The sequence below is a fragment of the Prionailurus viverrinus genome, chromosome C1 (assembly GCF_022837055.1).
Source record: "Prionailurus viverrinus isolate Anna chromosome C1, UM_Priviv_1.0, whole genome shotgun sequence".
In the NCBI taxonomy this organism is placed as follows: domain Eukaryota; kingdom Metazoa; phylum Chordata; class Mammalia; order Carnivora; family Felidae; genus Prionailurus; species Prionailurus viverrinus.
Genome location: NC_062568.1, coordinates 72,588,805 through 72,603,371, shown reverse-complemented (window position 1 = coordinate 72,603,371; position 14,567 = coordinate 72,588,805). Strand labels below are relative to the sequence as shown.

Sequence of the window (14,567 nt, the reverse complement as noted above, 5' to 3'; positions counted from 1 at the left end):
CACAAGCCAAGCCCGGGCCAGTAGTCACTGAGTTATGGAACAGTTACTTCTACCTCCATTACCTCTGCTAAATATACCTAAGAACTGCCTCCATCTGTGAGAGTCACAGTCAGGGGCAAGTTTGCTTTGTGTCTCAAAGTCAACAGCCATTACTGCATTATGCCTGTACATGTGCACACAGAGTCTCATTGCAAGTTAGCATGATAATAAAAAATCAACACTTTCATGTATCGTTACCTTTGCCTATGAGGCGGGAAAGGAGAGAGACTAACGGAACTCAATTTTTGAACATTTTCCAACTAGGTATCCTTCTTTTTGTGCACATATTCAGGGCATAGAACCAATAAGCCTACAAACCAGGGTAGGGCCAAGAAGTGACAGAGTGGAAATAAAGCATCCTCACTTACCCAGCTACAGTGCTAATCCGTATTTGCTAACAGGTAAAGTGTGGACTCAGAAGACAATTTTCAGTCCCTGATTAGTAGGCAACAGGGCTTATTGAACAGCCTAAATTTAGAGAAGCACAAACTTAAAATGATTTTTTTCCCTCCAATCATTGCAAAATGCTCTGAGGAGTATCCATTTCCAATGCTGATGTCATTTAGGACAGATTCAAGAGCTTTCCAGCCGCTTCCACTTATTAAAAGTACTAGTAATGCTCCGTTTCAGGCTTTGATTTCACAAGCAGGGCATACCTCAGATTCTCTTCTCTTCCTAGGCCCGTGCTGACATGAGCACTTGGAAGGGAGAAGGCAGGGTATTCCGGGTTGCCGATCCCCCAGGGTATGTCAAATAGGAGGGCTAGAGAAATGTGAGGTCTCATCTGATTTCATGTTTTACGATGCCCACTTGCTCAGTGTGGTCCCACTTGCTGCTAGGGGCCACCATCCATGAGTCTTGTATACACAGCTTCACTGTTTTCTCACAAGTGCTCTCAGCTTCACCTTCTATCCCTTCTGTTTTCCAAGGGCCTTTTGAGAGGGAAATCTTAGTTTCTTTCTCACCCTACGTGGTCTCCAACTGCCCTTCTCAATATTACGTCTCCTTGCTGATCTGCCATATTGCTAGTTTCACAGCTCATTTTCTCTCTCCTATATTCCATGATCTATAGCATTTGGGAACCACTAAAGTCTTGTTCAGTTGTCTCCAAAGACTACCACTTCCCAGGATCACTGTATCACTGCACCTACCAACTCTGCTACAATAAGCTGTCCAATATGTCCCAGACCACCTCAGGTTTCTCTAGGACGTAAGTGTTTCCTATTTTATTAGCGTCATGCTTTTCCTGACACTCTAGGCTTTCCCACAAACTCACTCACCACATTGGGCTGTGTTCTTCTGGTAACACCAGGGTAGTCAGCTGATTGTACTGCTCAGCAAGTATCTAGCAGGGAATGAAATGCCGGTCTCTTCTTCACTCATAGAGCTCCCCTATAGAAGTTGGTTGAAGGAAGAAAGAGGCTCTTCATTCATGCCTAATCTGTAGAACAGGAGGGGGCACAATGAAGAGAATATCTGAAATTCCCTCCAGGTGAAACACAGCATATGCTATTTCTTCTGAACTAGGGGCACATTGTGGAATGGCCTGGTCACAGTACAAATACCTGAGTACTTCACTAAATCATGCTTTTCAGAGAGAGATAATGTGAATTCAGCCAAAGGGTTCCTTTAATAATGTTAAAAAGGAAGATTGTGTCATCTAGCCACCTTGTTTTTCATAAGCCATCAACCATGTCTAATGTTAATTGTTTGTGTTGTAACCCCCAGAGAACGTCCTCAATTCCCAATGCATGTTAAATAACCATTGCATTTGATTTTACTTGACCACTCTGCTTAGATTGATACTCAGAGTATTTCCTTAAAAAATGCTATTTAAAACCCCTTCAAAATATGTCTACTTCATCTCATCATCTGCCAGGAACGCTTTTTTTTAATATTAATCTTGGAAGTTAATTTTGAGTTATCCATTTTTTCATTCAACCAACGTGCAATGATACCTCCTGTGTAACAAGCACTGGGTTTGGCTCAGGGGTGCAACATTGACCAGATAGCTCCACTGCCCTTTTAGAGTCTACAGGCTAGTTGGGGGGGGGGGGGGGGGCGGGGGCGGGGATGCACAGCAAAACAAATACAAATATTACAGATTGTGATAAGCCAAGAAGGAAATATACAAGGTGCCATTGCAGAAGATAACTGGGCTGGGACCCTTTAAATGTGGAAATTAGGGAAGAGCTGTCTGATGCAGTGATGTTTTAGCTAAGATGAGAAGTGTGGGAAAGAGGCAGTCAGGTGAAGGGCAGACAGAATTGTATTCCAGGTTTAGGGAAAGCCCTTGGTGAGTCTTCGGTGTGTACAAGGGTATGAGATTTGTTATTCTAGGAAATGGCAGAGGGCCAGGATCACCAGTGCTTATTGATAGAAGGAGAGACTCATGTAGGGTCTGAGAGGCCCTGCCTAAAGGATTTTGTTTATATTCACAGTTCAGTAAGAAACCATTGAAGTATTTAAACACAGAAGTAAAATTAAATAATTAAATTTTTAAAAGACTCCTCTGATTTCTCAGTACAAAACAAATTATAGGAAGCACCAGTGAGAGCACCAAGACAGTTAAGAGTCCATTGCAATTGACCCACAAGAAATGTTGGTGATTAGGACAAGGATGGTGACAGAGAGACAGGGAGAGATGGATACACTGAGAATTATGTTTATAGATAGTAAAGCCAGGATTTGTTAACAGATTAAATATAAGTGATGAAAGGGGCACCTGGGTGACTCAGTTGGTTAAGCATCTTGACTTCAGCTCAGGTCATGATATCAAGACTTGTTGAGTTCAAGCCCCACATTGGGCTCTGTACTGACACCTCAGAGCCTGAAGCCTGCTTGGGATTCTGTGTCTCCGTCTCTCTCTCTGCCCCTCCCCTGCTCACACTCTGTTTTTCTCTGTCTCTCAAAAATAAAATAAAATGTTAATAAAAAATAAATAATATGTGATAGAAAAAGGAGAAATCAATAATGACTTCTAGGGTTTGCAAGGGAGAGAGGCTTCTGTTTTCTCTTTTATTTAGTTTTTCTTTTCTTTCCTTTTTTTTTTGGATTGACCACATGAGTAAGTGGTGGCACTATTTATTGATGATTAAAAAGACAGTGGATCAGCCAATTGAGCACCGATTTTAGCTCAGGTCACGATCTAGGAGTTCATGAGTTTGAGCCCCGCGTCGGGCTCTGTGCTGACAGCTCAGAGCCTGGAGCCTGCTTTGGATTCTGAGTCTCCCTCTCTCTGCCCCTCCCCCACTATGTGTTTGTCTCTCTCTCTCTCTCTCTCTCTATCAAAAATAAATAAACATTTTAAAAAATTATTTAAAAAAAGAAAGAAAGTAAGACCTGGCTGACAAAGCCAGGATGAATCTGCAGTTCCACTTCAGACGTATTTATTTATGTGTATCTGAGACACACAAGAGGAGATACCCAGTAAATGTTTGGATGCTCAGCTCTGGATCCCAGAGGAGAGGTCTGAGCTGAGATGTCACTGTTGACTTTGTGAGTATTCAGATCCTATGTAAGGTCATCGGAGTAAATAAGACCACCTGGAGAATTAGTAAAGGAAGGTGGAGGCTAACATTTAAATATTACAGTGAAAATATGTAAACATTGAAGTACTGGGAGGGAAGCAAGACAATCTAACAGAGGAGTCAGCTAGATAGATATTCATCAAGGGAAAAGTTTGTGTTTTCCACCATGGCAGTTTTGAGGGAGCTGCAAAAACAAACAGCATTTCACTATGCATAGGGAGATGGATGAAAATTGAGGAAGGGAAACAAGGCATATCAATAAACATTTGAAGCTAATTTACAGTGAGAGGAAACAGAAATGAGGTACTTTGGACCAAGGGAAGAACTTTTTGTTGGATTTGTAATCTTTTTAGTTGTTTATCTCTTTAAGAATCTATTTGAAAGATAAGAGATTTTAGGTTGGGGTGCCTGAGTGGCTCAGTCAGTTAAGCATCTGACCGGTGAGTTCGAGCCCCACATGGGGCTCTGTGCTGAACTCAGAGCCTGGAGCCTGCTTCAGATTCCACTCCCGGATCATGCTCTGTCACTCTCCCTAAAAAATAAATAAACATAAAAGAAAAAAGATAAGAGATTTTAACAGATATTATATGAAGGTAGTCATAGTGTAGTAAGGAGCAAAATTATCAACATCTCAGGTAAAAATCAAAGGGAGAACCAGACCAGTGAAGTTCTTAAGACAGAGTTAGGCATAAAGTTGACTGACACAAAAGTATTGATTTGTCTTTGATAGAAGGATCAACTTCCTCAATTTTAATGGAATAGAACAGTGTAAGGATTTCATAATTCCAAGAAGGTTTATACATTTAATGCTACAAAGATGAGAGAGTTACCAATCAATTAAATACTTTGATTATTTAAGAAAGCTCTATCCTGTGTCTTGAGGGTAAGAGCGAGTTCCATTCTTCTTTTGTATTTCAGTTATATTTTATTCTTACATTTTAGGTTAGGCTGAAACTTCTTTCCTGTTAGCATTATGGTGTTTTGACAGTTAGAAAATGAGAAAGAATAGATTGCACATGTAATGCAATGTACAACACATGTACAAGCCGGTTGATGAATATAACTTGTCATTTAGCATCTTCCATCTTCTGGTAAATTGAGTGTCTCTACTGCTACCCAAGCTCAACGACAGCCCTCTTCTAAGATGAATATTGCTTGAGAGGTCAACTGGAGAAAACTTTACCTTTCAAAAATAAGCAGTTCTCCTTAAAAGAACAATGTTAATTACCATATAAAACCCAGTCCTTTCAGGGAAGCCTGGGTGGCTCAGTCAGTTAACCATCCAACTCTTGATTTCGGCTCAGGTTATGATCTCACAGTTCATGAGTTCAAGCCCTGCACGGGACTCTGCACTGGCAATGCAGAGTCTGCTTGGGATTCTCTCTCCCTCTCTCTCTGCCCCTCCTCCACTCATTCCCTCTCCCTTTCTCTCTCAAAAATAAATAAACATTAAAAAAAAGAACAATGCTTCCAATACATAATGATAACTATGACTTGTTTATTGGGATAAACAACCTGTAGCACATATGCAATATATTACATGTATGTAATAAACATACACATACGAGTGTGTGTTCTATGTTTGTATATATATATATATGTGTGTGTGTGTGTGTGTGTGTATTAGTATATTTTATAGATAGCATGCATATACACATATGCTATTAGTATAACCTGTAGCTAAATAATGTAATTTTATAGAAATAAATGTGTTAGGGATACTTAATAATTAGCCTCAACTGCACAGTAAATCTAGGACACCAAGAAATATAGGCAAATGTTTTCTAAGAATTTACAGTTTTGAACAAGAGATAGTGAAGTAAACAATTGCTTACAAGACGGTGTAATCAGTTCTTCATGAAAGGATGTTTAAAGTACCAAAGTCACAACTACAAAACCTCCCTACAGAACCTTCTAGAAGAAGTGATCTTGGAGATAGATGTTGAAGGACGCATAGATGGTGAGTGGATATAAAGGAGTCCTAGCACATTTTAATAAGAATACTATATCCAAAGGTGTAAGATACTGGCAGTATATGATAGCTGAAATTGACAGTCATTTAAAATGACTGGAGTAAAATGAGTGGAGTATAATTGATTTTGCTTTAAACAAATTTAGATATTTAGCCATGACATCTAACACGTATAATAAATTCATTAATTCATAGCAGAGTTTAGATACTAAATACTATTAAGTAGCGATTAGGTTAACTACTAGAAACTGAAAATTTGGTAGTTTAACAAAGGCAATGAAAAAAATAATTGAAACTTACAAGTCCAACACTACAATATTTACAAATATCAAGTTCTTCTAAATTAGAATCCTTTGCCAAGCTAAGTATACCAGTTCTAAATTTTGTGTCCATCTGAGGTTTGCTTGAGCCATATAAGATCTAAAGATCTGGCCTTAGTTAGCCTCAGTTCCTTGTCAGACATTATTACTGCATTATGTACAATGATTGAGATATGATTGCTTTTTTTCCACAGATTTGGCAATGTGGAGGCTCTTTGGAGATTGTGACTTGCTCCCATGTTGGTCATGTTTTTCGGAAGGCAACTCCTTACACTTTCCCTGGTGGCACTGGTCATGTCATCAACAAAAACAACAGGAGACTAGCAGAAGTTTGGATGGATGAATTTAAAGATTTCTTCTATATCATATCCCCAGGTAAACAATTCTAATATCTTTGCTCATCTGCAGGGAAAAATAAAATATTAAACATGCTAAATATGTGTTTCATTATTGCTACTATTCCACCAGTTTAACTAAAATGTATTTTATCACCATAATATTACAGAAAATCGTATTTGAGAAGGTAGTACTATGAAGTCATTTTTCATATCAAATGAGAAGGACTATACTTATCTCAAATGGCTAAATATTCCTTTTTCTTTGTTTCTTTCTTGGCACAAGTGTTATGCCAGAAAAGTGGAGCAAGCAGAGAGATCTAAATTTAATTAATATGTATCAGCTCAATTTAAGAAAAAAAAAATTTTAAAAAGAAGTAAGCCTTTGTTTCCTTATTTCCCAAATAAAGTTGGATAAGTTGGCAAGAAATTTTGTTAACATTTAAACAGAGATGTTCCCTACTGCCTAAATGATTTCCTAAAGATATAGGATGGTAAGTTACACAGATATAAAACTTTATCTTTTTAAAGAATATTAAATGATGTAGTAAATTACTCATTAATAGATATGTAGAAAAGCATAATATAGGATACTAAAATATTATCCTACTTTAGTTACAAAATGTAGATATGGAGATAGAGGTAAATGTAAGCTATCACTGGATAATAGGATTGTGAATAATTTATTCTTTTCCTTATATCTTTTTAAATTTTTAAAGTAAAACATAGCATTTACTGTTAAATTTATTTGAAATGAATTTAAAAGGAAAATATATTTAAAAAAAAATTTTTTTTTCAACGTTTATTTATTTTTTTGGGACAGAGAGAGACAGAGCATGAACGGGGGAGGGGCAGAGAGAGAGGGAGACACAGAATCGGAAACAGGCTCCAGGCTCTGAGCCATCAGCCCAGAGCCCGACGCGGGGCTCGAACTCACGGACCGGGAGATCGTGACCTGGCTGAAGTCGGACGCTTAACCGACTGCGCCACCCAGGCGCCCCGGGAAAATATATTTTAATAAAGAATTTAAAAATTGTTTTAAAGAATGTTACTAGCCATTAAAAAAGAAGAAAAATATAAAGTGTGAAAAAAAATCCCATACCTGAGTGGAGTAATTATGAATGATTTTATTTTTATAATTTTCTAGAATTTTCCTAATAGCTGTATTACTTATTTAAAAAAACAACCTCTGAGACATTGCGTTGTTTTCTAAGGAAGTAACATGAGACATTATGAGAAGATACAAACAAGGAGAAGACATAGGGGCCTTCAAGATCTCAAAGTTTAGACAAAGAGACAGAAACATAAATTAATACAATGGGAATTCAACTGTATTGATAAAATAATTTTTTAAAATTCTATTTTGATAGTTTATGCATAGGCCTTGTGGTCATCAATGTCATCATTATGTAACCCACAAGAATACCAAAAATTCATGCTTACATCCTCTCTCCTACATTATAATCTATTGAACGGTTTGGAAACACCAGTTTAGGTTCCGACAGGCTCTGATTTCTGAAAGTATATATGCGGCTGTGAAAATTCTTCTTCTACAGATAAAGGGACAATGAGCAGTATGAATTTCCTTATTAAGATCCAGTATTACTATAGAAAAGAAAAATGAGAGCAATGCATGTGTAAATGTGTGATTAGGTGAAGGATTTTTCTTGCACATTTTCAAGCCTCTTCCATGTCGAGAAGCTATTGTCAGGAACACTATTTCACGCATAGATGTATTTCTCTTTACAGTAGAAAGCCAGTCCAGATATTTAGAGTCGCATTTGGCAAGAACATGTAAAATTCGTAGCAAGGCAGTGACATTTATATAACCTTTTCATTTTCTTTTGATAATGCCTTCTGAACTCAAATCATTACTTGTAGAAATATATAAGCTCAAATACGAAGAAAGGAGTAGTGGAAGAAAGAAATGTGCCATGTGTGATTATATACAACTTATATTCAGGAATAGAAGTATTTGAGAATAATTGCAACCATGTGTATTGTAGTCACCCATGATGAATATTATTTGTAAAAAGCAATGTGTTAGATTTTGTATAATTTCCCATTGAGTGAAAAAGGCAGATAAATAGTAGAACCATTTCTCAAACTGTAATGAAATGAAAGCCTTAGAGTTTAATGGGTAAAAAGGAACACTTGCTTTCTGGAACTATTGACTTTATGTTACTCAACAGGGACTGTTTGTATATTCTGGAAACCGTAGCTATCATTTGGAAGCTTATTGTTCTTATGAAATGGGCTTATTTAAATCCAAAAAGGTATTTTGGAAAGCAGGAAAAGGACATTTGGGGAATATGCTGAAAATATCTAGGAACTTCTTCAGGACGTTTGCATTTTTGTATGTCTCTGAGACTGTCAGCGTGGCCAAGCATGGAACCTGCCTGCTGTAGTATGGGCAAGAAGGAAGAACCAAAAACACAAAACAATAAATTGCTTGTCAGTGAAAAAGGAAAGGAAGTAAGCTGGAAACTAGAGTTGGATGTCAAAAACAGTTCTAGCCCTAGACAGCTTTCTGATCATCCAAAAATAGATAAAATGTGTTTTATTGGGGAAATCAAGACTCTGTCACTTGTATGGTGGTGAGCCTTTTTTGAGTGAATGACTATTTTAGTCATTACTGATCGTCTCTGATACTCTTAAAATCAACATCATGGATTTCTTTGCTATCATCCAGAATTGTTGGGATTCTGTTTTTCATCTCCTTGGGTAAAAGGAAAGTTTGTAAAGAGAGAAGGTGGTGTATGGGGATAGCAGAGAGATCCATGCGTGCACACCTACACTTAGACTTACATCCTTTACTCTGATATACATGCACGCACACAAACACACACATGTATTTATGAAAAACTCTAAAAAGCTTATATTGAATTCTGTTTAATTATCCAAAACTTCCTTAATAAGTGGGCTAAGGAAAATGTTATAATGCTTTCTAGAAGGACCTTTATGTATCTATTAATTTGCCCAAGATGTTTTGTGAAGAGACTCCCATTTTTTACACCCAAGGCTTCTATTAAAAAAATCTTGTTCTCCTCTTACACATTTGTTCAAAGGGTGATCTTTAAGTGCTGAGCCTTTATGAATTGAATTCTGACAACTTTGTTTCCTTCCAATATACTCTATAAAATACTGCCTATTGGTTGGTTTCATGCTTCAGCTCTGTCTTGAAAAGACTGGTATTCTTTCTCTCTCAAAAGTGTATTCCCTATAGTTTTAATACCACAGCCAATCCATTATTACCGTGTGCCATATTGTTCTTTGTCTATTACTTGTCTCTTTATCCATAGTAGTTCAGAGACGTGTAGTTACAGTGTTTAGCAACTTTCCTGTCATTTTACAGTCCTAGAAAAACTGTGTGTTGAATAATTAGAAGAACCAATGAATGACTAAAGGGAATGACCAATGCACTTTAAAGGGAAGCCACTTTTGTTTCTTCTTTTCTACTGAATTCTCCATGGATGTTTGATCTGTGCCAAACTCCTCACAAGAACTGCAGCACATTGGAAGCTTTTGTCCTCCTTCCCTGACCTAACCCCTGAGTAAAGACCCACTTCCCTGATCTAACCCCTGATTTAGGACCCGTTGATAAGAGGGAAATGAAAGGTACTCTTCATATATCCGTGATGTCTTATAGGTACTTATAGGTACTTAAAGGTACTCTTCATATATCTGAGTTTCCTCTCCGAAAAGAAGGTTCCATTGGTTTACTCGTGTTCTTAGGGAATTATGATTACACCATAACTATAGACACACACAGTAATATAATCCTACCTTCCAGGACTAATATAAAAGTCTAACAGGCACGATTTAGACAAACAATAACATTCTGCAATAGAGCAGCATAGTATAAGAGCCCATAAGCTTAAAATATGACTACTTTTACACATGTTGATTTTTATTTTTCTCATGACCCCCATTAATTTAAAGTTAAAATGGGATGTATAGATAACTATGTATGTGAATTACTTTATCTGACTTTTTTGCAAAATATTTACTGTACATCCTAATTGTCTCAGCCTATGCCCATTAGCCATTGGCAATATTGATAGAGCTGGCTGTATCTAATTATGTCTCCCAAATGGGTATATGAATGAAGAATAGAAATACTTTGAAATAGTGTTGAAGAATACATTTTCAACACTTGTTTAGTTTGCTTTCTGGCTGCCTTTTTGAGGATGCAAATACTAAAGCATCATTGATTTTTAAAGCCCTGTAGGCTCTTAAAGTCTGAGGCAGTTTTTACTAGTAATTGGGCTGTTACAGCTGGAGGCAATGTGATTGTCCTAGCAAATCCTTTGAAATGAAGTGATGTCAGCAGAAACCACTCTTCACAGAGCAACCCATTATAAATGCCCACATTTTTTTCCTATCAGTCACAGGTAAAAAGCTTAAGAACTTTAAAATACAGTGTAGTCATAACACTAACCATGTATTTGAAATGCTGGATGCTCTGTAAATATTGATTTTCTTTTGGGGGGAGATAGATTTCTAACTGTGTATCACAGGACATGGTGATTAGAAGAAGCTGTCCTTATATAACCTCCAGTTGTTCTTCCTTTTTTTTTAGTTTTTTTTTTAAGGTTTATTAACCTTTCAGAGACAGGGAGACAGAGCACTAGTGGGAGAGGGGAAGAGAGAGGGGGAGACACAGAATTGAAAGCAGACTCTAGGCGCTGAGCTGTCAGCACAGAGCCCAATGTGGGGCTCGAACTCACAGATGGTGAGATCATGACCTGAGCCAAAGTCGGTGGCTCAACTGACTGAGCCACCCAGGTGCCCCTGTTCTTCCTTTTCTTAATGAACCACTTGTGCTCTTGTTTTGAGCAGACACAAATTGAAAATAGAATTTGAAGATCCCCCAAACATACCTTTAAAGGTATTTATATGTGACTGGGAAAACAGCTTATTTTCCTTTGGCAATTCTGTAGCATTTTGATCTGTATTCCAGATAAACAGAAACCTCACATTTAGCAACACATCCTTGAACTTATTTTGAAGGTTAACTCTATCTGTTAACCTTTTAAAAATACTTTAGAAAAGTCAGTTCATCAGAGGCAGCGTTTGTTAGAAGCATCTTTGCATCATTATGAAAGTTTAAGATGTATGTTCCTTTCTATCTCTTGAAATTTTTATCTATGAAATACCAATGTTTTTCAGCATGCTGGTTTTTTGAAGATACAATATTTAATAACCAGCCCTTTGAATGTAGGTCCTAATTTCTTTTTTGAGTCATAAAAATGTGGTTCCAGGCCGATTTCATGAGCACAGGTTTTGATGTTCTCCACAAAATATGCAGCATGCACATTTTTTTAAATAATAGTCCAGGGATATCAGTTTTTGGTTGGGTTAACATAAATTCATCTCTAAAGAGTGCGGCAGTTCTGAACATAAAGTACATTTGCACCTGTGAATTTTGTATTTTTATTAATAAACACTTCTTCAGCAGCACCAACCATGTTCTCACCAAGTGCATAGGATATCAGGAGGAGGAAATTCTAAATCATTTTAATATGCTTGATTGTAATAGCACATAATTCATGTATCTGGTTGATACTGTGAAATGCTAAATGTGGAAGAAAGGAATGATGGCTATACTCAATATTGTTGGTATTGTGGGTGGACAGCTGTTTTTCCTTGCTACAATTAATTAAAGACACGAGGTCAATTTTTATTGTTGGTATTTTATGGGTATTCATTTGTGTTTCTTTTATAATAATGATATTTTCATGCTTCTGTCTTCATTGGGTAGGTATTTATTAAATTCCTGATCTGCACCGTGCCAGGTAGGGAGGGTACAAACACAGAAAAGATGTTGTTTTTGCCTTTAAAAAGTGAACTGCCTATATCATCACAATTAATTAGTTTAAATAAAAAATGAAATTAAGTGCTTAGTACATGGGGAATACACTGTCAAGATTTAAAAGGGATACTTATGTGAACGACCAACATTCTCCTTGATTTCTACTCTCACTCATAAGCATCAAAATCAAATGAATCTCTAAGTCTTTTCCCTTCTACCTGCTAAGTTTTCTCAAATCCGTTCAGTTATTCTTGTTCTTCCACTCATCTCAAATCCAGAGAAACTCCTGACCATCCTGATGGGTCCTCCTGCCTCAAAGCTTTGCCCACTTTTCACCCCCTTTACCATGTTGCTAGAGGACGCTCCTGAAACTAAATTTCATTTGATTTCTCACTTACCTACCAAACTTTTAATGACTTAACAGAAAGTCAAAAATCTGGAATGTGGCCAGATCTGATGCTCACCCAGCCTTTCGTCCTCTATTTTCAACCCTAGCTTTCCACACACCAACCATGTGGAACTAAAGTCTCAATGTGTTCCCTCCAGCTTTTAGAGTTTTGCATATGTCTAACATAGTATTTGATGAGTTAATAGTATTTGATGAGTTAATGAGTGAGTTTACCTCTGCATAAAGTTCCATCATCATCCACCGACATTCATGATTCATGTGTAATGTTTATTAGCGTTTTCGCGGGGACTCCAATGGCCTCCCCTGTTGTAGTATTTATGCATTTTTAAAGTATTTCTTCCCTCCACTAATCTGTGTGAATAAAGAGACTATATTTGTTGTTTGGTTAGTTGATTGGTTGGTTGGTTTTGTTTTTAGAGTTCATTGAACTCAATTTTTTCTTATTATATTTGTCAGAGGCAAAATATATGTTTCAGTCACCACTGCTGTGTCCCCCTGCTCCAAAATAACCCTCTGTGAAGCATTTGGTGCCTATCCTTCAAATCCTTTTCCTATGCATTTGTATACATACATAGACATATATACATATATTAAGTAAATAAGATCATATAATAGATACTGTTTTAATTTCCTTTCTTTTAACTATATAGTTTGTCCTATAATGTTTTACACAGAATTCACATAAGATTATATCATTCTACCTTGCAACTAAATAATACTGTACTGCATGGATATATCAAAACTTATTTAATCATACCCATAGTGACAAACATTTGTCGGCTTGTGGTTGTGTGTTATTATAAGTTACAGAAGCGTTCTTGAAGCAGTATCTTTTGAACCTGGTAGGATTTGTCTAAACAACATAGCAACCTAAAAAAGAGTTGGTAGCAGACTACCTGGATTATTTCAGGTCCTGGCTCCACATAACCCCTCTCTGTATTTACTTAACTTATCTGCGCTTAGTTTCCTTACTGTAAATGAGACTTATAATAATTGGGCCTTCCACATAAAGATTTTTGAGACTTAATTGACAACTAGATATATAAGGCATTTTCGACAATGCTTGGCAACATTAAACACTCAATTAGTGCTAGATATTTGTTATCATTAGCCAGATATATTCATACAAGTAGATTTAGTGAATCAAAGAATATTTACGTTTGTATTTTGGTAGAAATTTTCAAAACTTCCATCCAAAATGATTGTAACCATTATTCCACCAACGGTTCTTGAGCACTTATGATATGATATCACCACTCCAGATTTTTAATAATTTTTATTTTTGCATAGATATGTGTGTGCACATATATATGTGTATATTTATTTATATTTGCATATAGAATTAATACATATCTAGTTTATTTTCTCATATTGCTACTAGGTATGAACATCTTTTTTATTATTACCTGGATTTCTTCTTTTTATTCATAACTTTTGTTCACTTTACTATTGGATATCTTTTCCCTTTTATATATTCATAGATCTTTATGTATTTTTGTAACCAATATTTTGTATGTTATATACACTGCAAGTATTTTCTCCCAGACTGCATATGTTGTAATTTTTTTGTATATAAAAATATATCTTAAAAAAGAATTTAATTGTTGAAGTGAAATCTGGCTGGCTTAACCTTTATGGCTTTAGAGATTATTTTGTGTTAAAACAGACTGGCAAATTTTAGGTACCCCACTAATGTTTGTTGAGTGATTTAAGTTTGAGGTTAGTAAAATGTGCAGGATTTTTTTTTTAAATAGTCTGTGATCTCTCTGGGAAATAAATGGAAGTAGAATGCTAGAATCCGATAATTCTCCTTATGCAAAGTATTATCATCTTTATCCGTGGAACATAAATAAAAGTATTAGCTTCAATAGTTATATCAGCTATAGCTAATCAGTTATAACAGTTAAAATTTTAAATAAATCTATTAAATGATTATATCAGTTCCCATTACAGTAATTATTTCCAAATATCTTGAATTGTATTCATGGTCCATAAAGTTAATAAACAGATTATATAAATAATGTTTATTGAATGCTACAAAAATATTGAATTTGAACAGTAAGGGTGGATCATTGTACCCTCAGAGTCTTTGATTAACCAATCAACAACTCAGATAATTAGTCCCTGAAATAATTTTATCATTACCA

The 14,567-nt window shown here is 36.2% G+C and overlaps 1 protein-coding gene across 1 annotated transcript in view; it reads left to right on the top strand.

Moving 5' to 3' along the window:
- GALNT13 (polypeptide N-acetylgalactosaminyltransferase 13) overlaps positions 1 to 14,567 on the top strand; it is a 474,931-nt gene that overhangs the window by 293,048 nt on the left and 167,316 nt on the right. Inside the window, exon 7 of the mRNA XM_047871401.1 lies at positions 6,056 to 6,236. Coding sequence (XP_047727357.1) covers positions 6,056 to 6,236 — 181 coding nt within the window. The remainder of the gene's footprint in view (positions 1 to 6,055; positions 6,237 to 14,567) is intronic.